This window comes from Crinia signifera, chromosome 6 (genome assembly GCF_055691185.1).
Source record: "Crinia signifera chromosome 6, ASM5569118v1, whole genome shotgun sequence".
Classification (NCBI taxonomy): Eukaryota; Metazoa; Chordata; class Amphibia; order Anura; family Myobatrachidae; genus Crinia; species Crinia signifera.
This window is the reverse complement of record NC_139222.1, coordinates 127,935,617-127,959,214: the sequence shown is the minus strand read 5'-3', so window position 1 is coordinate 127,959,214 and position 23,598 is coordinate 127,935,617. Positions and strand designations below refer to the sequence as shown.

Genomic DNA, 23,598 nt, shown 5'->3' with positions numbered 1-23,598 from the left:
AATTTAAAAAAAAAAAAAAAAAAAGCAGGAGAGCAAAACAAACATTAAAAATTCTTATACATTTTATATTATGTTACACATTTAGAGACCATATTTACAGAACAGAGAGAAATAATACTTTACATTATATGCATAACAGGATTATACATTAGTCACAATACTAGTTTGGAATGGCAGCAGTCTGTATACAAAAACACTTTTGCTAAGCATTTGGGTCGAATAAACCTCTATTGCCAGGAAGGCTTGTTGCAACGCAAGACTGCAATGAGACACATTAACCCATCACAAAGTAAATCAGCAGATAATGTAGAGAATAATTTAACCCCTCTGCAGATAAGGGATCACATCTTGCAACAAATGGGATTTGATGAATGGTCATTGCATGATTCCAATGGTAAAACATACATTGTAGCAACAAATTATTAACAGTTTGTTAGCAGCACCAAGTCAGTACAATGTAATGGAAAGTGTGGGCACTGGATTTGAGGTCAGGTGAAGTACAGGTCAGTCAATATACAAAAATATGGTTATAAAAGCTTGGGAGTAATGCTGCAATTAATTATCACTGGTGTGTATGTACAATAGGTATTAGAGGTAGGCAATCTTGGCTGACAGGGCATGCTGAGACTTCTAGTTCAACAACAAAATGAGAGCCAAATGTTGCCCGTTTCTACTATAGAATATGTAGGCAACAGTGAAGCGGTGAGACATAGCACAAGGCTTGCAGGCAATGGTCAGTGGCATGGAAAGGCAAAAGTTGTGCAGCCTGGTACAGGCAATATAGATGTGGCATTTACAGCAGAGAGATCAACACAAACAAAGGGAAATGAAGCATTTGTTTAATTTAGTGCACACCACAACTAGTAACAGTCTATACATTGCAGTGACCTGTAATAAGATCACTTTTGTCAATTTTCAATGTAAGTGCATATATGGTGTGACTACTGATAAATAACACGTGGGGGTGCAGCGTTAGACATGCAAGTGTTGCACAGTGCATCTGTGGCCCACACAATTCCGTTACCTTGCTGGTGACCCATGTTTATGGTGCATAATCAAAAGAAACCCATGTTTTACTTACAGCAATCAACTAGTTGAACACTTTCTTAGGAAGTACTGCATGAACGCTGACAAATGATCAGTAAGCCTCTGCTTCATGCACTGTCCCCCATGCACTTAGACACTATAGACATGTCATTTAGTTTGGATTTTTAAGTAGCAAGGATTTAGAAGACAAAAATCTGGTTTTGATTTTTAAATTATTGCGGTTTTAAAAATATGAGCCTCATTGCCAGAATTGTGCTGGTGTGTGCACCTTGCAGACCCCATATACAACCGGTTTCTTTTTGCACTGTAACCATTAATGTTCACAGTACGATCCTTTACTCTCCACAAAGCCATGTTTTGGCGTCCTAGGACCCGATTTCTATTATATATGTAACCCTCTGGGCCTGGACAAACAAGCCATCTGTGTAGCAGTTGTCCTTTAGTATCTACTACTTGACAGAGTTATCAAAAAACTAATTTTGCCAGATTTTGTAGCATATTATCTATTGTCAACTGCAACATAGACCAACTTGTGTTAGTAGGACCCTGGGGTTGCTCGTTGTCTGTCAAAAAAAATGTCTGTCCAGGCCCTTAGGTTGATCCTTTACACTTTAAGTTCCCTTCAGACGCAAAAACACGTTTTAAACATAACTTTCATACACATCACTTGTAACCATCAGGCCGCCTCCTGCTTTCCAGCAGTATTATATTCTCATACATAACCATTAAACACCAATACACTTCAGTCCACTCATCTGTCTGCTACTATCATGTGTGTCCTACAGTAGTAAAACACCATACATGGACAGATCATGTGACTAGTCAGTGGCCAGGCTTGTGCAGCTTCCAAATACTATTCTGATCATTACATGAAGCAGCAGTATTTCTATATATAAAGCAAATTACTACAAATTATTCTGAGCAAAGCAACTACTATAACTTCGTAACAGATCGTAACATACCATTTCAACCTATGCATGGGGGAAAAGGTGTTTTTATTTGGGGGGGGGGGGGGGGGGTGTAAATCCAATATTTCTGAGAATGTAGTCTCTTCATTCATTTGGAAGATGGAACACTACTGAGGCACAGAGGAGGGGGGCTTATCACCAGGTTTTTTTAATGTTGGTAAGTAGTGCTGTTGTTTCTAATGATTGACGGGCCACATTCTCATGAGAATTTGATAGGCTCAGTGTGTATAAGCAATGAACACCTTCATCACATGAGGTTTGCCAAATGCAAGTTATCTTAAGATTTAATTTGACAAAGTTGCTAAAATGATGCATGGTATTTTTCACCATAAAGGTGTATTTTAAATAACATAGTGCAGCTAATTCGGTACTTATGTAGTATCTGGGTGTCCGATTTTGTGATTGTATGCCTTACCTTAAGGCATACAATCAGATGCGATGCGATTTTGCATAGGATTCAATGTTAAGAAGGTCCTGTTCATTTCCCCACTATCCAAGTGGGCATAGAGTTGATCTTATATAGCGTGGTGAGCACAGCGAGCCACCGAGCCCGAAGCGTGGCGAGCGAACGCATATTTCTTAAAAAGTATTCTGTGTCCGCTCGCCACGCTTCGGGCTCGGTGGCTCGCTACGCTCGCCACAGGTTTATATCCAACTCCATGCCCACTTGGATAGTGGGGAAAGGAAAAGGACCCCTTTTTCCCATTGAATTCTATGTTAAAATGGAATCCTATGGAAAAATCTTGACCATCGCATACGATTTGGTCGCATGCGATCCGATTTCTAAATCGGATGCCCAGATACTACATAAGTACCGCTAATTCTGTTGTTTTTAAATGTTATTTTTCTGTTACTTTCATTGCTGGGAAAAAAAATTCTTAAAATTGTACATACAAATTCAAAGTAGGCTTGGTTTTACATAATGTTATTCTTGCTTTGTGATCTGAAATAGTTTCCAGATTTCTCCAGTGAGACCGAAAGGTTTGGCCAGAGACTCTGCAACATCTAGGTGCATATCCAATTAGATAGGTTTACTGCACAGGGAAAGTTATGGGTTTAACACCCAGAGCTAATGAATTATTCTCCATTTCTCTTGCGTGGTACAACAGAGTGAGGCTGAACTTAAGAATCCTCCCCACTGGGGCTTGACAGGTGGGGTATTGGTAGTTACTGAAATTGGTCAGCAGTGACAATTAGCTGGTTGAGTAAACCCTGTGACTAGTTGCATATACGCCCCAAAGTTATTTTTTGATGCAAATAGTTACCCCTCCCAACAAATGTAATGTACTACATAAAAAGGAGTAGTCTAGTTAGATAGTTTAACAAATAAACAATTTTAAATATAAATACGTGTGTTTATATACAGTGACAGTGCATGTTTCACCAACACAGTACAAGGACTGTGAGCGTAGAGGATGTCATTCCTAGCTGGCTGTAGAGAACTCTGCCTGTATCACACTGAGGTAACAAGAGTTTCCTGTCACAATGAGGTTTCATATTGTGATAATGGCACTTAGATGAGGGAGTCACCTTTCTCACATTGGGACAGGCAAGAGCTCTATCTGTGCAATGAAATGTCAGCCAAGTGTCTGAGAAGGGTATATGAAGCTCAGGCTCCAGTAGATCATTTGGGAATGCCTCCAGCATGTGCTAGCGAAGGCCAGTAACATTTGGGTCATTTTGATTGGAATCAGAACCTCTGTAAATCCACCTATTACGTGTAATCTACATACAAAACACATTATACTATAATGCAAGTGTTGTCCTGTGCCCGAGGCTGGTGGTATAAACAGGGAACATTCGATTTAGATCATACAGATGATAGACAATGTATAGGTTGACTACTAATGGTCAATAGTGCCTAGGTTGACACCTAAAAAAAGTCAAAATACCTTAGGTTGACACTGCCAAAAGGGTGACACAAATTTATGGTCGACATGAGTTTTTTATGATCTTAGGGTGGCTATGTAATCGTACGTCAGACACTATATATATATATATATATATATATATATATACACACACACACACACACACACACACACACACCGTGGCCCCGCACATGGCTGCCCATGCTTTGGACACGGTGCCTCACTGCACTCAGCACTCTATGCCCACTTGGATAGTAAAGTATGAAATACCACCTATTTTTTTTTTAAATCATGAGAAACTTATGTTGACATTTTGACTGTCTGCCATGAGCTTGTGTCAACCGTTTGGCAGTGTCTGTCACCTTTTTAGGTGTTGACCTAGTGACTGTAGCTTTTTTCTACAACAAGAAAAATTTGAGGTCAGCCACTACTGCTTATTTGTACATTATGAACAACGATACAAGATAAATCTTGTAGGCAATGATCTGTATTGTTAAGCCCCATATAGACTAAATGATCCCCAGTAGGTAAGGAAGTGAGGAGCAGATTTATTAAGCTCGGTGAAGTGATAAAGTGTCTGGTTTTTATCACTGGCCAATCAGCTTCTAACTGTGAAGTTACAGGCTTGGGTTGAAAAATAACAGGTAGAAGCTGATTGGCCTGTGATAAAAAACAGACACTTAAGGGGAAATTTACTAAAGGAAATTTGTAAAAAAAAATAGGTGTATTTGTATCCAGAAATACACTTACTTTTGAAATTTACTATCCCGAAAATACAGCAATTCGTATTGATAGCACATCAATACGAATACGAATTGCCGTATTTTCAGGATAGTAAATGTCAAAAATAAGTGTATTTCTGGATACAAATACACCTATTTTTTTTACAAATTTCCTTTAGTAAATTTCCCCCTTTATCACTTCACCGAGCTTAATAAATCTAGCCCTGAAGGAGTAGAGGGGGGAGCTGCAACATGGCCATCGTTAACTAGGATATCTCTCATCTGTACATGTTCAGACAAAGGAGGGGGTCATTATTAATGAGCGGGAGTGCACATCGTTAACAATATTCTGTATACACATTAAGCAATATAGTAAAAGGACCCTTTTAAGTGAAATCTTTTACTAGATCGTCTCTTGTGTTTGGGGATTAAGGTTTTTTTCCCACACGGTTTCTGTATGTACTTTTTATGCAGCACCATATAAATGATAATAATGTACTGTAAAAATCTGAACTAAAATACAGCACATGTAACAAATACACATTATATGACAAGATAAGAGACATTTGTAAACATAGCTCAACAATGCTGCTCTACCATTGGCCAGAATAAGGGGCGTAAACATGGGTAAAATCCTGGAGAGCACGGTATATTAGTTCTAGGTCTTCTCCCTCAGCAGCAATTGATGAATGCAAATCTCCCAGAAGCAAGGTACACAAGTTTCATTGTACCCCTTGGGGACTCAAACCCTGCCCTTTTCATTTTCCTTTGCATTGGTCTAATAAATTAAAAAAACATACATGCATGCATATTAATAATAATAATAATATGCATCATATGACTATTATACATGAATGTGTTCCTAAGGATGCTTGTTTGATACATAATTTGGTAAACTGTGTCATAATAAACTCTCCATTTAAGTTCCTTCAGGTCTATCCATGTGTAATACTTTGTAAATGAGATCTAAAAGCAAGGCGTGGTGATGACCTCAGTAGGGATGGGTATGGCATTATGTGGGTTGTGATCCCAGAAAAACATAATATAGAGCAGGCAAAGAAGTGGAAGACAAGACAAGGTACGCTCATTGCCTGTACAGTGGAATACCATAACAAGTCTTGTATAAGCATTCCCCACTAGTGGGCAATATGCAAAGGACACATTTGAGATTATAGTGCTTTTAACATTAAAACTTGAACTGAAGATTCGTGATTGGTGATAATATACTTACATCTAATCACAGATTCAGTTTTGGACATGGTTAAGGGATTAAGTTGGAGATGGCATGGCCTGGGCACTCTAGTATCGTAGGCACTGACACTTGCCTATTAGTTTGTCAGTGGAATTTCTAAAATTATGACTAAAGTTGGAAGAAGGACATAGTGGGTGAGATTTAATAGGATGAGAGATTCAGAAAGTGAGAGATTTGGGAAGAAATCTCCAGGTTTTTTTTAAAGGGGCAATCATTTACACTGCAAAACCAGTTTGATTTTGTAGTGTAAATGATTGCCGCTTTAAAAAAAACCTGGAGATTTCTTCCCAAATCTCTCACTTTCTGAATCTCTCATCCTATTAAATCTCACCCAGTGTTTCCTGCCTTTTGCATTCTGTGGTATAAAGACAAAGCTTCTCCAAATCCAAAAGTGTGACCATACAGTGTATCATTAGTGGTCCACCAATATTGCAACAACCAGGTTTTTGCTGTAGAAATGGTAGTGCAATTATGACAGTCGCTCTTCCTTCTAATTGTCGCTCTTCCTTCCTTCTACGCTCACCTTATATGTAACATCTCGCTTTCAGGAGGTGGCCCTACAACTTTAACACTTTTACACACACACACACACACACACACACACACTGTAACCTGAATAGGAAAAGAAATGGAATATGTTAAAACTATGCAATAAGGCACAATAGTACATGGAACAATATACATATGGGGGTCTTGCTGCAAAGTTCTAGGAGTCATACACATACCCGCTGTATGGAGTGATGTCTGCTACAGGATAATTATTGAGTATTCTGTATATGACAATAGACAAACAGTTGTTCTGTTTCTGTGGGGAGACACTGACCCTGCTATCTCCTTTATTGTATTTGGTCAATGCCAATATGGATTAAGATATTTGCTAGGAAAGAAGAGGTAAGGAACTATTCTGATGGGAATGGAACTACGTGGGCAAACATTGTATTAGAACAATAACATAAAAAGCCTCTGCTGTAAATAAGAATCCTTCGCACACTGCCTAAGCCATGACAGATGAAAGTGATGCATGATTGCAGGCTGTTTGCTCACGGTGTGAACAAACCACCCACATCTGGTTCTAGTAAAAGCAGAAGTTTGCCAAATTTGGTTACAGATAATGGCGGAGCCCAGGAAGAGAAGGATTTTGCGATTTGGGTCCCTTATTGGCTACAGATTCTTGAACTGCTGGGCTTTTGGCTTTCTGGGATTCCAAGCTACTGAGCCCAGAATCCCTCCCTTCTGCCCAGGCTCCACCACTTAATCGGGCACTAGGTTCAGAAGCTGCTGTTGCACCAAGGATAGGTTCCTTCCAGTCATTGAAATTGAGATCCGTAAGCTGCCCTGGGAGCACCACAGTGTGTCGACGCCAAGCACTCTTCCTACGGCGAGTTTCTGGAGAGCCAGGCTTACGCATTGCTGCCATGCAAAGATCATCTGCCGCTGGTCTTAAACGTTGTGCTGTACGAGAGTTAGAAGACACTGGTTCCTCAGCAGATTCAAGTTTACCCTTACCAAATTTTTTGCGAGCTAATGTGTCCCCAGGAATTAGCCTTTGAGAGGTAAACGAGTCCTGCGAACGTGGTCGTTCTGTTTCTCTTCCTCCTCCCAGCTCGGTGTCCGTTTCCATGTGGCTGAATTCACTTCGCTCATCATCTGCCTCATCCCCACCCCTGACACTTGAGGCAGGCTCTGAGCACAACGTAGACAGAGTGGAGTATCCAGAGACAATAGAACGAGCATCTGCAGGGATCCTCTCCTCGACAGGAGCCACCCACCTTTGCCCAGGGTCTTTTCTCTCAACTTCAATGTTACCTGCATCAGGCAACTTTTGATCTGGGGACTTTAAACACACTGGCTCTTCGGATTCACTAGCCTCCTTTTGCTGTTCTAGGACCTCGACATCTTGTTCAGGCTGCCCCACCCGTATCACTTCCTGCTCAGAGTCATCCTCCTCTGTGCTGCTCCCAAAGCGCTTCTCATCTCTCCTCTTCCTACGTTTGCGGTTTACTGCCGAAATGAAGGGAATTGACAGGATGTCACGAGCATAAATCTCCTTTCGAGAGGCCTGAAAACAGACAGTAGGATTATTTACCAATTTAAATCAAACTTCATCACATAAATTAATTATGACCATAAGTACGAACAAAAACATTCGTTGAATATTGACCCATTTTCTTAAGTCACTTTAAATCAGGGAGTGATAAACAACTGAATTCCACCAGAGAGTGTGCAGTACACAGAAAAACACTTTGTTCCTCCCAGTATTCTCACCTTGGCTTTGGCAGAATCACTGTTGGTGGAATCTGAAATGAAAGCAGGAGAGTGTGAGGTTTGTGGCTTTGTGTATTATCTTGCATACTGATATTATAACTTTCTATTTTTCCATTTCCTCATTAAACTTTTCACTTAGACCATCATATTAAACACAGCACAAATATATCACCACCAACCAACAACATATGGTTAACACAATACAGCACAGACACAACACAGAAAGAGCTTCCCTGTTAAAAGTACTTACCTGAATGTGTATATTTTACAGGTTTTTTATATATATATATATATATATATATATATATATATATATATATATATATATATATATATATATATATATATATATATATATATATTCCCATCTTTACAATAAAGCCATTTATTTTTTACCTCTATTATCAGAAAAGTTGACAAGTTTAAATGAAAATATACTATCGCTGGAGTAATGGGGTTATTTTTTGCCAAGGTTTGGAAAATGTAGTTGATTTACACAATGTTTAGTAGCAATTTCAATGGATACTAATCTTGTATTTTCAGTACTGCTAGTGTTCTCTACATGGGAAAGCCCATTCACTTAAAGCAGGGGTGGCCAAACCTGTCCTCAAGATCTACCAACAGTGCATGTTTTCCAGGCAACCTGTGGATCTATAGTAGGAATGAACGCAGCATGTTTGAACATGTGACAGTAATAACTACAGCTGTGCACCAGCTAGGTAACCTGGAAAACGTGGACCGTTGGTAGATCTTGAGGACCAGTTTGGCCACCCCTGACAAAGCAGTCATAAAGCTAGCACTAGGTATCCCATGTGATATTCTGGAAACTAGATTGCATGCGATACATCATGTGTGGTCCTTTTACATAAGCGGCATCGCATGCGCTCCTAGTTACTGCTACGGTATATGACAAATGCTTGTAGCAGCCATGACAATTTCCAGATCCGATGTGCTGAGCATCAGATCAAAATCAGAAGTAAGAGACATACGATTTTTAATTTTTCCACACAATGTATTGGCCCGATACATCGAATTGTGTGAAAAGGGCCCAAATTGCTCTACAGTATGGGCACCTTTAGCCTGGCTGCCCAGCAAACAGAATTGAAATTGGATGCTGGATCCAGTGGCACAAGATTGGTAATTAACCCTTTCATGCATAAAGGCCACTACAGTGGACAGCTGTTTCAAAGTCATTATACACTGTTTTCATATTTCCACAGTTCTCATAAAAGGATATGCCCACTTCAGCAGACATCGTGAAATAAAAAGATCTATACTGCGTGCTAGGTTTAGCCTGGTGTATAGGGCTAACCTAAATATTTTGCTCATGAATATGCCTGTTTTGACAGCCTTATATGTATCATTATAGGTGATCACATTTTTTTTTTTTAAATGAAAAGGATTTCAAATTAGCAGCATTACTAACTGCAGCAGTAATGGGGGACACTATTAGTACTGTTTTTATTTTCTCCACGCATCAAGAGCATCTAGCCACAGGGTTAGGCACGGAGTAATGTAACACGTACAGTGGAGAAATGGATCCCCTAGTTCAGTGTATGGCAACGTACCCATACAGACGCAAAACTGGGAGATGGCACATTTGGGTATTCTTTCTCTTTCTTAATGGGACTTGTGTAAATGCATGTCTCCTGTTTCAAATGTAGATTCAAGACAAAAAGGAATTCAAAGCATCCAGCTCAATTGAGCAACATTTAAGTAGAAGAACAAGTGAGACATTGGAGTTTATTTACTAAAATGGGATGTTGCCAATAGCAACCAATCAGAAATTACATATTTATTTAGCACCTTCTAGAATATAATAGAATCTCATTAGTTGTCCATAGCATCATCCCATCTGCAACATAACTCCCATCTTAATAAATAAACCACACCATATCCAATGAAGCAGGTTCACTATGGGAAATCCCCAGCCAAAGCTTACAGATGCAAAACATACTAAGAGGTGCCACAATGCAGTGTGTACACGTAAATCGAAGTACAACTCTATTTAGTGTCTTCAACCCTTTGTGTCCAGGCCGCTTTTACAACCGTCACACCTACATAGGCTTTTTCACAAACGGAATATGACGTAACTTTTGTTTGCCCAAGTATAAAATTCAGTCAGCAACTAAAGAAGAAGCTGGAACCATACCTGGCTTTTTTCCTTCTTTGATATGTGATCGATTGGTTGACACTAATTAGGTCAACACTCAATAGATCAACAGGCAGTGGGTCAGCACCTTTAAAAAAAGGTCGACATTGCTCAGATCGACACAATCAATAGGTCAACATGAGTTATTCATGTTTTTTTTTGCCAGAACAGGTGTTTTTTTCATACTTAACTATCCACGTAGACATAGAGGGAGAATATAATAGTGTGCCCGAAGCACGGCGAGTGAAACGAGCCATGAGAAGGGGTGTGGTACACTGGTACAGTGTTCATGATGACCTAAGTCGACAGACACCCAAAAAACATTTAACTCCGGTCCATGTCAACCTATTGCTTGTGTCAACCAATTGTACCTGTTGACCTAAGCCATGCTGACCTTTTTATGGTGTCAACCTTAATTGGTTTGTCCTTATGACTTATACCCGTTTGTTTTTTTTGGTTTGTTTTTTACATTACTCACTTTGTGCAAGAAAAATAAAAATGGTATGGTAAAAAAACTTCCATGACAATAGGGCAATATTTTATGTTGCAAATGCATGTTGTCCACTCAAGAGGTCATGGGTATAACTTTTTAGTTTTAGTTAATAAAACAACAACTCAGAAGCCCTGAAGACTAAAAACAAAATAAAAAAATATATAAATCTTGTATTGGGTCATCATAATTCATGCATGAAAGGGTTAAGGTCAGATGGGGCATAGGTAATTTGGTGGGCTATGATAACCACACACTTGCCATTCTTTCTCGATAAAATACTTAACAGTAATGCCAGATATTTTGGGCACAGACAATACGCAATTAGGGAGTATGTGTATGTATATGATATACTGTATATTAAAAATATAATTCTAAATGCGGCTGGCACTCCCTTGGCTCTGGTATGTAATATATGCCCTGGAGCCCTCACCGGACAACGTTTCAGTCTTTTATTAACCTTCCTCAGGCTGAACGTTCAACCTGACAAAGGTCAATAAAGACCGAAACGCTGTTTGCTACTGTAAGACCTATTTGTCTTTTCTGATTAACTGCTGATGAAGGCCCATGAGTGCCGCTGCCACCCCCTAATCTATATAAATTAGTTGATCAAACATAGACACAAACACGGGGACAACACGCAAGGGAACAATGCAGGCCCCTCCAGCATGGATGAGTTCTCAGAGAGAAAAGAGTAGGAAAGGGCAGAATAGTGAGAATATAAATAACATGACACAATGGGAATAATTTAAAGCGGGAGAACAACAAAAAAAGAAAATGCAACATTATAACAAAAAATGAGTGAGTGGATTTTGTCTCTACATAATTAATTTGTAATTACTGTAGCTCCATCCATATGCACATTCAGTTGTATTTTGCAGAAAGTGTGCGCACTCCTCATGCAGACCACAGAACAACAGAGCCACTAATGCAGGCATGTCCAAACTATGGCCCTCCAGCTGTTTGCCTTGCCACAGATGTGCCATTAAGGAATGCTAAAACTCTGGCAATGCATGCTGGGGTGTGTAGTTTCAGCGCAGCTGGAGGGCCACAGTTTGTATATGCTTGCACTAATGCATCTAATAGGAGGCTTAATCTTTTATGCAATCCTGCCTTAATGCAAAATACGCACTGATGATGATGACGACAATCAGCAGCTGCTTCTGACTGACTGAGTGCATCAGGGTTGCTACTACTGATACTCTAATCCTGGGGTAGCCAACTCCAGTCCTCGAGAGCTACCAACAGGTAATGTTTTCCAGGTCTCCTCACAGAATTACAAGTGAAGTAATTAGCTCCACCTGTGGATCTTTGAAAATGTTTCAGCTAGTAATGAGTGCACCTGTGCAGCAGCTAGGTTGTCTGGAAAATGTGAACTGTTGGTAGCTCTCGAGGACCGTAGTTCATACTTGCCTACCTGACACTCTCCATGAGGGAGAAAATGCTCTGCTCCTGGACTTCACTGGTAATGTATGATTGCCATCACCTTTACCTAGCTCCCCACAGGTGATGGCAATCATACATTACCAGGGAAGTCCAGGAGCAGAGCATTTTCTCCCTCATGGAGAGTGTCAGGTAGGCAAGTATGCCGTAGTTGGCTACCACTGCTCTAATCAATGTTATTCATTTACTCGCTGTGGCCTATTTACCAATACCTGATATTCCTCATTCTACCATTTGAGATTTATGGATGTTTGCAATATGCTTATGATAGGTCATTAAAATACTATATTGTGTATGTACTAACTGGGTACTGTAACTATTTTCTACTAAAATATCAAGCTGCATAAACAGGCACATACAGTATAAGGGCACAAATATGCCCTCCATCAGTCCCTCTGTCTCTCCCTGTGGTATAGATTTCTGGACTCATGATGCACACACACAGTAATGTTTTTTTTTTTTTTTAAATCCTGACCAATCGGAATGACCTTTTTAAAATCTTACAGGGGGTAATCAGTGGTGTGGAGGTGGGGCAGACCCAGACACCCCTGATCATGGCCACACTGAACGACTGAGTAAACCCTCTGATTGTTTACTCATTAGTTCTGTGTGTGGCCATGATCATGGGTGTTCTGGATGTCAAAGGAAATTAGATAGATATTGGATCCCGCCGCCCCCATGCTGCTGGCAGATGGGAGAAAGGCCGGGGGCTGGAAGAAGATTTGAAAGTTCCTATTCATTTTACTAGGGTGGTTGCTGATTAAGAGAGCTCTCAGCCAATCACCGGCCGCCCTATTCATTTGAATAAGAGTTTTGATGTCTCCTGCCCGCCACCGCCGGCCTCTTTCTTCTTCAATGGTGGGGGTGCTGGGACATGGCAACATCATTCACCATGCCTACACATGGAACGATGTGGCCATGATCCTGCAGGGCGGATCATTCATCTTTCTGCCTGCGGAAGGGATTAGCAGGCACGATGAACGAACTTCGGGCTCCTGCATCAGATTGTCATGAAGCGCACATACAGAAAGTTTTATTAACGATTGGTTGTTCCGATTGATCATTAACACCCACATCATTTTAAAAAATCTTACCGTGTGTGGGCAACTTTACAGTGAAGGGTCTGCTACAGACTCTAGGATTGATTGGGGGAAATTCAATAGTTTTTCTGGTACTTGTGTAATATCTGGGCGCCCGATTTTTGATCAGTCGGAAAAATCGCGTTGATCGTATCGCATCGTGACCAAATCGCATGCAATGCGATCAACGCGATTTTTCATAGGATTCAATGTTAAAACGGTCCTGTTCATTTCCCCACTATCCAAGTGGGCATAGAGTTGATTTTATATAGCGTGGCGAGCCACGGAGCCCGCGGAATACATTTTAAGTAATCCACGTCCCCTCGCCATGCTTCGGGCTCGGTGGCTCGCCACGCTCTATAAAATCAACTCTATGCCCACTTGGATAGTGGGGAAATGAACAGGACCATTTTAACATTGAATTCTATGGAAAATCGCGTTGATCGCATCCGATTTGGTCGCGATGCGATGGACGCGATTTTACCGGAAAATCGCGTCCATCGCATCTGATTGTATGCCTTAAGTTAAGGCATACAATCAATCGCATCGGGCGCCCAGATATTACACAAGTACCGTTTTTCTCCACAGCTGCCACTAGAAGGCACCCAACGGAGCAATGACATTTTTTGCTCTACTCGGTTGCGATTAGACACGGAGAGACACATTTCAGCTCACGGCCCCTTTCATGTTCTGCCCATTAGTTTAGTAAAAACCAAACCATTGACTATTGCACCAGGCCATGGCCCGAAGTGATTAGGGATACGGTCACTAGGTCTACAACACTAGGTTGACATGACTGATGGTCAACATGGGGTAAGGTCGACAGGGTCATAAGGTTGACACAAGCATTAGGTTAACATGGGGAAGGTCGACAGTCAAAAGGTCGACATGGGGTTTTCGCCTTTTTTGAGCCAACATGCGCCGACCGGCGGTATTTCATGCCCTACCATCCATTAGGGTGTGGTGGGAGAATAAGTGAGCCATGCGAGGGGACACGGTGCACTTAGTGTCCATGTCAACGGTTTCGACATTTGGGTAAGAAAAGAAAAGTAAAACAAAAACCCCATGTCGACCTAATGACCCTGTCAATCTAACCCCATGTCAACATTCATGCATGTCGACCTAGTTGATGTCTATCCAATGATCCATACCCAGTGATGGATAACAACTGCTGCAATACCATGCAGAGATGTTCAAATGTATTTGAAATCAGAAAACGATGCCCATTCTTAATACTTGTATCCATTTATGCAGTAGAGGACAGTGAAGAGAAAATGAAGGCGCAAGAGGTATGAAGACAAACCATGGAAGGTAGCGTTAGTGAGAATGGTACGAGTGGCACGGTGTACCCGTACAGGGTGCTTTGGAGAGGCAGTATGTTCAGAAGCAAGACTAAGGCTGGGCAAGAAATGATGGGAGTTTGAAAAGAAAACTGGAAAGAGTTGTAAACATACAATATATCTATACTGTATATTGTGGAGGAGCCTGCAGACATCTTGCTGGGGCCACTCTGTAAGTGTGTGAGAGCCAAGTAACACAGGACATCATCGTGACACAACGCCACATAGTAACAGCCATAAGATGTGTTAAACCCCTGGGCAATGGGTGGAAATAAGAGAGATGAAGAAATTCAATCATCTATTTTAAGATCTCTACTGACGTGAACCATTTTCACTGTTCTTCTTGTGATAAATGGCAATACACTCATTTCTCTCATATTTATCTCAGAACAGTCACATCCCCAATGTAGACTCTTCTAGATAAATGTCTCACCAGATTAAGCTTCATCCATTAATGGATATCTGTTCCCATCTCCACCTAGCCGTATGTAGTACAGCTTCCATCTCTCTTACAACCACCCTAGTGATTAGAAGGAGAAGCGGTAGAAACCAAACCATACCCGTTCACTGCTGCAGAAGATCCGCTGAGAGTAGAGATAGGAGGAGATGAAATAGCAGATTCAAGGAGAAGGAGGAAAGGAAGAAAGGCTGGGAATTATTTGCGGTCACAACATGCCAGGGTGGGTCAGGGTTTTCGGCTACACCATGAGTAGACTCTTAAGAGGGATGTGTTTTTCTACCACTAGTCTACATTTCCTACAGTGTCACACATGTAAGGGTAACGGACACCAGAAGGAAATTTAACAAAACATTTATAAAAGTGAATCTTATGCATAAAACAAAATCTTGGGTGTCTGCCTCAATGACGGCTAAGTGCACATAAAGGTCTATACAGAAGAAGGAGAATAATCGTTAGGCTATACACTGTAAATATCACATCAAATTCTAACCCCTTAGTACCAAACATTTCATTTGAGTAGTTTGTTTTCCTCTTGAAATGCTGCTTGGACATGGGACATAGGGAATGTGTATAACATGCATCACATTTCTGCGTATGAGACTTGATATTCCTAGAAATGCTTTTCTCTGCTGGCATATATGTTAATGCCACCCAATCAGCAGAGAGATTCAATCATCGGTACATTGCCTATCTGTAATAACAAAATGAGTTCACAGTGTACAGAGTGCTTTCTGTAATTCCCCACATTAATATCTTACCCAGCCTCAGAAGTAATCTTAGCTGTTTTCTGTCCCAAAGAGACCATGATTTCCCCCCTTCCACAGTAAAAACCAGCCCCAGAAAACATACACAGCACAAGTTCTGGCCTCTTTCCAATGTCCTTGGCTTTTGCGCTTAGGGCAAAAAAGAATATTGGGAACCCTAGTGTTGAAATACGCCCCTGTGGTCCCTTAAACAATAGTGGCCCAAGACTTCAACTGCATAATGACCAATTCTTCTCCTCTGCTTGTGCAGATGTTCGCTCTCCTGCAAATTCAGCCATTTTGGATTGAGAAATCTATAACCTCCTATAGAAATCTAGGTACATTTCAGAAAATGGAAACCATACACCTAGTCCACAGCTGGATTTGTGCGTCATAAATGAACTCCTGCAAAAGATCATTGTACTTTCTTGATTTGTTCATCAACCTAATCACTTTAGAAGTTACCTGAGGTGTCTCCGGGTGCTATTGTACGTCCAATATTTGGCAGAAGGTGTTCAATATTTGGTACAGACTGGGAATCTGACTCGTCCACTGGAGTCTAAAAACACACAAAACATTTATTAAAAGTGGTACTACAAGTCAAATGTGGAAAACATGGGTAAAAACATTTCAGACCAAGGACAGGGTTGTGGGACACCGATAAGATGGCGAGATCTATGGCAGGTGAGAATGTGAGATGTTGGATAAGTAAAATAATATTACACTAAAAAAATTGGTGCGGGGTAGAAGAATCAGGTGTAAAAATGTCAAGTACAGGACAGGTAAGTGTGAGGGACAGGGTGCAGATTATGTATGAGAGACATAGGTCATTATGTGTGAGACACTGTCGCGGCCATCCTGGTGTCTTTAGCGTAAAATCACGGACATGACCTTGGCCAATGTCACTACACAGTCCTTCCATGCATCCACTCGCAGATGCTGCAATACTGTCCTGTGGGATATTACGCGCACCATCAGTCACCAGCCCTAAGATAAAGTAGGTGCAGCTTCCCTTATCTGCATATGGCCTCCCACACAGTGGAACATCACAAATACAAATTAAGATAGATTTTAAAAAAAGTCTGTGTGATTTAAAAAAAAAAAAAGGGGGGAGACTGGAGTCATTTATTACATCTGTCAAAATAAGCATTTTTCCACATTCTGCAGCAATGTTTTATTCCCCAAAATTTTTACCTTTTCAGTTTTTTCGTGCTCTTCACTGAAGAACCAGTCAGACTGCAGCAAAGAGAGGAGGGCGGAGTTATTGGCATATGCTTGATGAACAGCTTACAGGATATTATATGACACAAAGCATATGCATAAAGGAGGAGAGACACGTAATGCTGTCACACTGCATGTACACTCACCCAGGGCGCATAGCTGTCCATTACCAGAGAACGCATGGTGGCTTGTAATGTACTTCCTCTAGTAGGATATAATCCACACTGGCACATTTACTGCATCCACAATATTTACTCACATGTTGGATGAGGGTTTCTACAATCTTGTAGCGATCTGGCATGTGTGTCACCATGTCTGTCATGTTGTCCTCAGATGTGCGAACCAGTGTAGGGCCAAAGACCAAGGCCAGATTTCGAGGCTCCATCTAAAATTAGAGAGAACATATAAAGTGTATTCATCACCTGCACACCGTGAGCGCAGCTCTAATGTGCACAGATCAAATAATCACTGGAATGCAGGATATTAATTCAATATAAACTAGTGATGTCATTGCATTATTTAAGCTACAGAACTGTTGTGTTTTTAATGTGGAGGCATTTATGAGCAACACTGCTGTTATTAGTATCGTCTCCTTAAGCACTTTTATGCTGGCCATACATCAGAAAGATCGATCTTAAGATCGATTGCGCTCACGATTGTGTACAATTTCCCTTGAAATCCCCGGCAGTCCTTGGTGGTTTTTGGACACACAATCTACACACAATCCATCATACAATCAGTCATACAATCCATCTGCTGCTTGATTTTGTACACAAGATGTGCACACAATCTGCATACAATCCATCTTACAATCAGTCATACAATCCATCTTATGATTGTATGATTGTGTACACAAGATGTGCACACAATCTGCATACAATCCATCTTACAATCAATTGAGATTGTATGATTGGGTACAATATCTTTCTGATGTATGGCCAGCTTAAGATGTTCTTATTAGGTATGTACAATGTATGCAGGATTTTTATATGGGTTGAACACTGTAATATAGATCTCACTTTGAAGTAAAACCCAACCCAAATCTAACTCTCTCTGCACATGTTACATCTGCCCCACCTGCAGTGCACATGGTTTTGTCCATTTGAGAAGGAATTTGCATTTACGAGTGAACCAAAATAACCCCCATTAAATCTAGCCCACAAAATGCTGGACAGCTGTATTTTTAGACTTGAGTTTCTCATTATATTACATACACATAGGTCTGACCACCCTGGACATGTTAAATGTTCCCGACCTGCAGTGCAGTGCTTTGCTCCCAATGTTGTCCGCTCTGTGCAGTGTGTACAGACGTCAATAATATGCCGGCTGGCATTTTAGCAGGGAACACACCACTCTGATGTGTACCCGGCCAAAGACACTTTGTGGGGACATGCATAGGTTTTAATTAACTCTGGCTTTAAGTTTACACCATTATTGTTACTTTTGGGGGGGGGTTTAAGAGCATGGTTCGTATATACGTTGTGTCGCTACTGTTTCTTTTACTTTGGGGGGGGGGGGGGTACAGTAAAAGAGCTTGTGCTGATCATGTATAAAACATAAGGGGAGTTACAGATATGTAATATTTCCAATTAATTGAATATGAGGGGAGATCAGAATTTACTTTGCAAGTTACAGGGCATTATATTGATTTGATAAGGTCAATTTGTTACCACCCAGTTTTTTTTTATCATGGTTTCCAATTGTAAAGCTCAACAGAATATACTGCGCTATATAAGAAACTGTAAATAAATAAATATTGTGTGTGTGTGTGGGGGGGGGGTATATTTCAGGCAGCTTCATAATGAAATGCATGGTACTTGTTTCCTAGCACGGCGCCCATCTCGTTGATTGTATGCCTTAACTTTAAGGTACTTAAGGCATACAATCAACGCGATGGACCCGATTTTCTGTCAATCATGACGCGATCAACGCGATTTTACATAGGCGAATATGGCCAATTTCACATTGAATATAGTTGTAAAGTATGTTTAATGCCCCCGTCATTATTAACGCCACCCCGCTATTGACGCCAACCCGAAGCATGGCGAGCGCAGCGAACCCGCGAGGGGCGGCGGTACGCGTCCTCCGACCTTTTCATACCCCTACTATCCACGTTGGCGTGGAGTTGATTTTATAAAGTGTGGCGAGCGCAGCGAGGGGACGCGTATACCTGTGAAGTTATGCGCGTCGCCATGCTTCGGGCTCGGTGGCTCGCCACACTTTATAAAATAAACTCCACGCCGATGTGGATAGTAGGGGTATGAAAAGGTCAGAGGACACGTACCGCTGCGCTCGCCACGCTTCGGGTTGGCGTCAATAGCGGGGTGGCGTTAACAATGGGGGGGGGGCATTTCAAACATGAGGGGGGGTTTGGTATTAAAATGGGGGGTTTTGGGGCTTTTTACATTGAAATCAATGTAAAATCGGGTCTCGGGGACCATTTTACATTGATTCCAATGTAAAAATCGCGTCGATCGCATCGCATGCAATTTGGTTGGCATGCGATGCGATCGACGCGATTTTTCCGACCCGATGGATACAATCAAAATCGGTGGCACCGTGCTAGGAAACAAGTACCAAATGGATTATATTTGTACAGCTTAACACTATGGGGGTATTCAGTTAGTGCCCATATTTCTGGAAATATCAGCACTCTTCCCCATTAATCTGACTACCGAAGCTTTTCCGACTGTCGCATAGTCCGCAGATCGGCTAGAAGAGTCGCAAATTCTACATTTTACCATCCGTTTTCACCAATGTAGATTCGGCCTTTAAAGAAGCATTTTTACGAGTTGTAATTTTCTAATTAGGTTTATTTATTGTTTTGCTCTGAAATAAAGCAGGAAACCTCCCTCCAGAAATCTTCTGCTTGCCCCAAGAAGGCTTGTGAGGTGTATATTTTGTGGTAACAACATATACATACAGACATCTGTAAATTATAGTGCTCCTGTTATTTGCAGTACTACATCAAATGGAGCGAGACCCTCTTTTTCTCATCTTCACTATAAAGATTATATGGATACTATTTTTATTTACACCTTCACAAAATATTTTAGGTAATTTGTTAACCATTTTGCATAGTTTTGGTAAGAAATTAAAATTGCAGCAGAGGTTACTATATGCCAGCATCTACGCCTTCTCTCTTCACTGACTATAACAGTTATCATGCACTACTGTACATGAGCCATAAACCCTGTTCTGCCAGGAAGACACCCCCAACCTTGTTTTTCTCTGAGTGGTCAGCTACGGTCTTCAGGTGGCGGACAAGGAAGCGCAGTGTCTCGTAGTAGTAGGCAGGGAGCGCTCTGATCTGTGAATAACAGAAAATATCTTTCTAGTGGGACCAGAGAACAATACAGTAGTACAGGAAACCAAACAAACGGAGAATAACTGCATTTTAACATGTGTAAATTTAAGTCAGAGCAATAGTAGAGGGAAAACACAGGTTACCACATTAACAAGCTTTATAAGGAGAATTGTTTTGAATACAGTAAGTAAAAAAGATTTAGAAGAAATATCTAAAAATTGTATTTGTCAGATTTCAAAGAAACATACAAAAATGTCTATCAATTCACCTGCAACGGAATTGTTTAGCACCAGTTTTTTTTTCTCCAATACACCAATAGCCAATATGCATCAATGCTGGGGTTTTTTTTTTTTTGTGATTTGCCATTTATTCATCCAAACATCGAATCAAGAAAATATACATTTTACTAGTACAAAAACTAGTAACAGTCTCTAAATTTGCTATTTTTTGCCATATACTAACACTCTACATCCCCAATTAGTCTGAAACAGTAAAACCTGATTAATGGTCAGAATCAGCAAGCTGTGAACCCCATTCATTTATTTTTTCATAATCATCTGCCAAACGCAGAATTGCCCCCAACTGACTGATGTATGGGCCCCCTTATGACAACCACAACATGTAAATTGAAATGCTAGTTTTCTCTTTATGCCTTGGGTTGCAGTGATAAACCACCTTAGGATGTATAGGCCTATGCTCACCAGATGGTGATCAAAGTTTTTATGGAATCTGAAAACCATCAGTCTTTAGTGAAAACATACATTCAGCATGTGTCTGAATTTAAACACAGATGACAGACATGGGTGAAAGCCATAAGGCCTACACATGGGTTGATGGTAGTTGAGTGAGTGCTCTAGTTAAGCTCAGATCGCTCAGCATGCAGCGCTGCACCAGCAATGTGTGCTGAGCGATCTTTTTGGCCAGTGTTCTCAATAGAGGGAACACAGGCGATGACTAGATATACTGCATGCAGTATAAATCTAGTCCGATGTGCATTGCCATTGCTGGGAGCCCTACATACACAGCGATTTGTGCTTATTTTCTAAGCAATCAAGTCCAAAAAAAAAAAAATCGCCCAGTGTATAAGACCTAATTTTGTGCAGTAGGCTTCTAATGAAGCGGATTTGTCTTAAAGTATGTACTCTTCAGAGATAAAACTTAGGCACTATGTTTAATAAAAAAAAAAATCATATTCCAATAAAAATATACAGTTAATGAGTTTTAGGTTTCCTTGCTGCCGATAAGCTTGCTCCTTGCAGTGACAAGTAGTGTAAGATATGTAAGCAGTGGTCGAAGCGTGCCAGAATGCAGCGGTTTGGCAAACTGGCACTTCGATTTGAACTGCTCTGGAAGTCCCACCACAGTAAAGGGTGCCAGCAGTCGGCAGCATTACGAGTTACACTGAATCATATATGCGCTGCCCATCACCATACAGTCGGATGGAAAGGAGGGCAGGCGAGAGACTGTCTCTGGAGAAAAGTGGAGCACTCTGATGTAGGCAGCCACCCCATGTCATACCAGTTGTGCATTGCAGGACACTGACCTCCACCAACAAGGAGGAGCCAGTGGTCAGACCAGGCCCCAAACATGCCACATGACTCTGGATATGGCAAATCAAACACTGAAAGGCAGAGATGGATTGTGGGAAAAGTGAGGAGTAATCACTGTATAGATAGAATGCTTCTGCCTCCTATAACACCTACTGTAATTATACAGCCAGGGATGCTATATACTGTCTGTCTACTGTTTAATATATGTTCCCATGGGAGCTGTAACTGTGTGAGATGTAACCCCCCTCCTAGCATCCTTTCCTCAGCTCTCATGTTAAACACCCTTGTTTTTTTATGCTGGTCTCCCCCACTGATACTTTCCCTTCATGTCCCAGTAAACCCTTTCAACCCAATTTCCATTTTTTTCCTATAGAGAAAAAAATGGAAATGCTTCTACCATTCACCCTCTACCTATCCATTGCCTCTCCCAGTGACCCTCCTCATGACCCACTTTCCATCACCCGGTCTCTCCGTCACCTCGACATCACACCCTGCATCTCTTTATGCAACCCTCTCCCTATAACCCTCTGCTTCTCCCCGTCACCCTTTCCCCTCTTGCCACTCCTTTTCACCCACTCTCCGTCACCCTTTACTTCTTCATATTATCCTCTGCTTGTCACCCTCTCCCTCTTAAGGGGCCGACACAATAGCGATTTTTAGCCATTTTCGAAGCGATCTGATTGCTCAGAAAATGACATAACATGACTGTGTGAGTAGGGGCCAGCAATATAGGTGCGCAGCACTATTGCCAGTAGAATTAAGAATGAGCTCACTCAGCACTACATATCGCTGTGTGTGCTGAGCAGATTGCTCATCACACTCGCTATGTCTGTAGGCCCCTTTACACTCCACCTGTCACCCACTGCTTGTCAGCCTCGCTCCCCAACACCCACTGGCATATTGAGAACCTGTGGATCGGTGCATATGTGTAAGCATTTTTTTTCTTCATGCAAAGCTTATGTTTCATTATTATCCTGTGGGAAATAGAAAAGGGTGGCGAGAAAGAAGCACCAATCAGCTGCTAGTTGCCATATTCAATTACAGACTGTAAAATTAGAGTTAGACTCTGATTGGTTAGTGATATATATATATATATATATATATATATATATATATATATATATCTATCTTTTCAGGCTGTGATAAACACCCCTTTAATTTAAAATGTACCCAACCTCATGGCCTACCGCAGTGTATAAAAATGTTCACACAAGCGGCTCAAAAGCATGGCTTTTAGTTCTTTTTAGTATTTCTTTCTGTTCAGTAACAACCAAGATTTTTCTGTGGTCCTGATAGAATACATAATGAATAAAATAAACTGTAACTAATATTAAAAGGGTAAATTTAGTGTGAAATTTTAGAAGTGAAATGTTTCCCATAGCAACCAATAAGATCATACTGTACTTATTTATCTAGCACCGTCTAGAGCAGCGGTTCTCAAACTGTGGGTCCTGACCACCTCAGCATGTGGTCACGACTCTATGTTGCTGAACATCAGGCAAATGTGTCTTTGGAGGGAGGACAGGGTATAACTCATTAAGTAAACACCCACTGCTTCCTTCTTCTGTCCCCTGTCACACCCCTCCCCCCCATTACCCACTGCCTTCCTGTCACAATAGCGGTCACTTCACTGACCACACCTGTAGCGGCCATTCAGTAGTAACTTGCCGGGGTCCTGTAATCATTTT

At 41.1% G+C, this 23,598-nt stretch overlaps 1 protein-coding gene across 3 annotated transcripts in view; it reads right to left on the bottom strand.

The window, feature by feature from the left end:
* Nucleotides 1-6,882: 6,882 nt before the first annotated feature.
* The window catches only part of ARHGAP23 (Rho GTPase activating protein 23), a 77,909-nt gene continuing 61,193 nt past the window's right edge, over nucleotides 6,883-23,598 (bottom strand). For all 3 annotated transcript variants that reach the window (XM_083147124.1, XM_083147125.1, XM_083147123.1), the window contains exons 19-24: nucleotides 20,274-20,363; nucleotides 17,313-17,438; nucleotides 17,027-17,068; nucleotides 16,298-16,391; nucleotides 8,126-8,157; nucleotides 6,883-7,919 (exon numbers count right to left, since the gene is read on the bottom strand). In XM_083147124.1, the coding sequence (XP_083003250.1) occupies nucleotides 6,963-7,919; nucleotides 8,126-8,157; nucleotides 16,298-16,391; nucleotides 17,027-17,068; nucleotides 17,313-17,438; nucleotides 20,274-20,363 (1,341 nt within the window). In that variant the 3' untranslated portion in view covers nucleotides 6,883-6,962. The remainder of the gene's footprint in view (nucleotides 7,920-8,125; nucleotides 8,158-16,297; nucleotides 16,392-17,026; nucleotides 17,069-17,312; nucleotides 17,439-20,273; nucleotides 20,364-23,598) is intronic.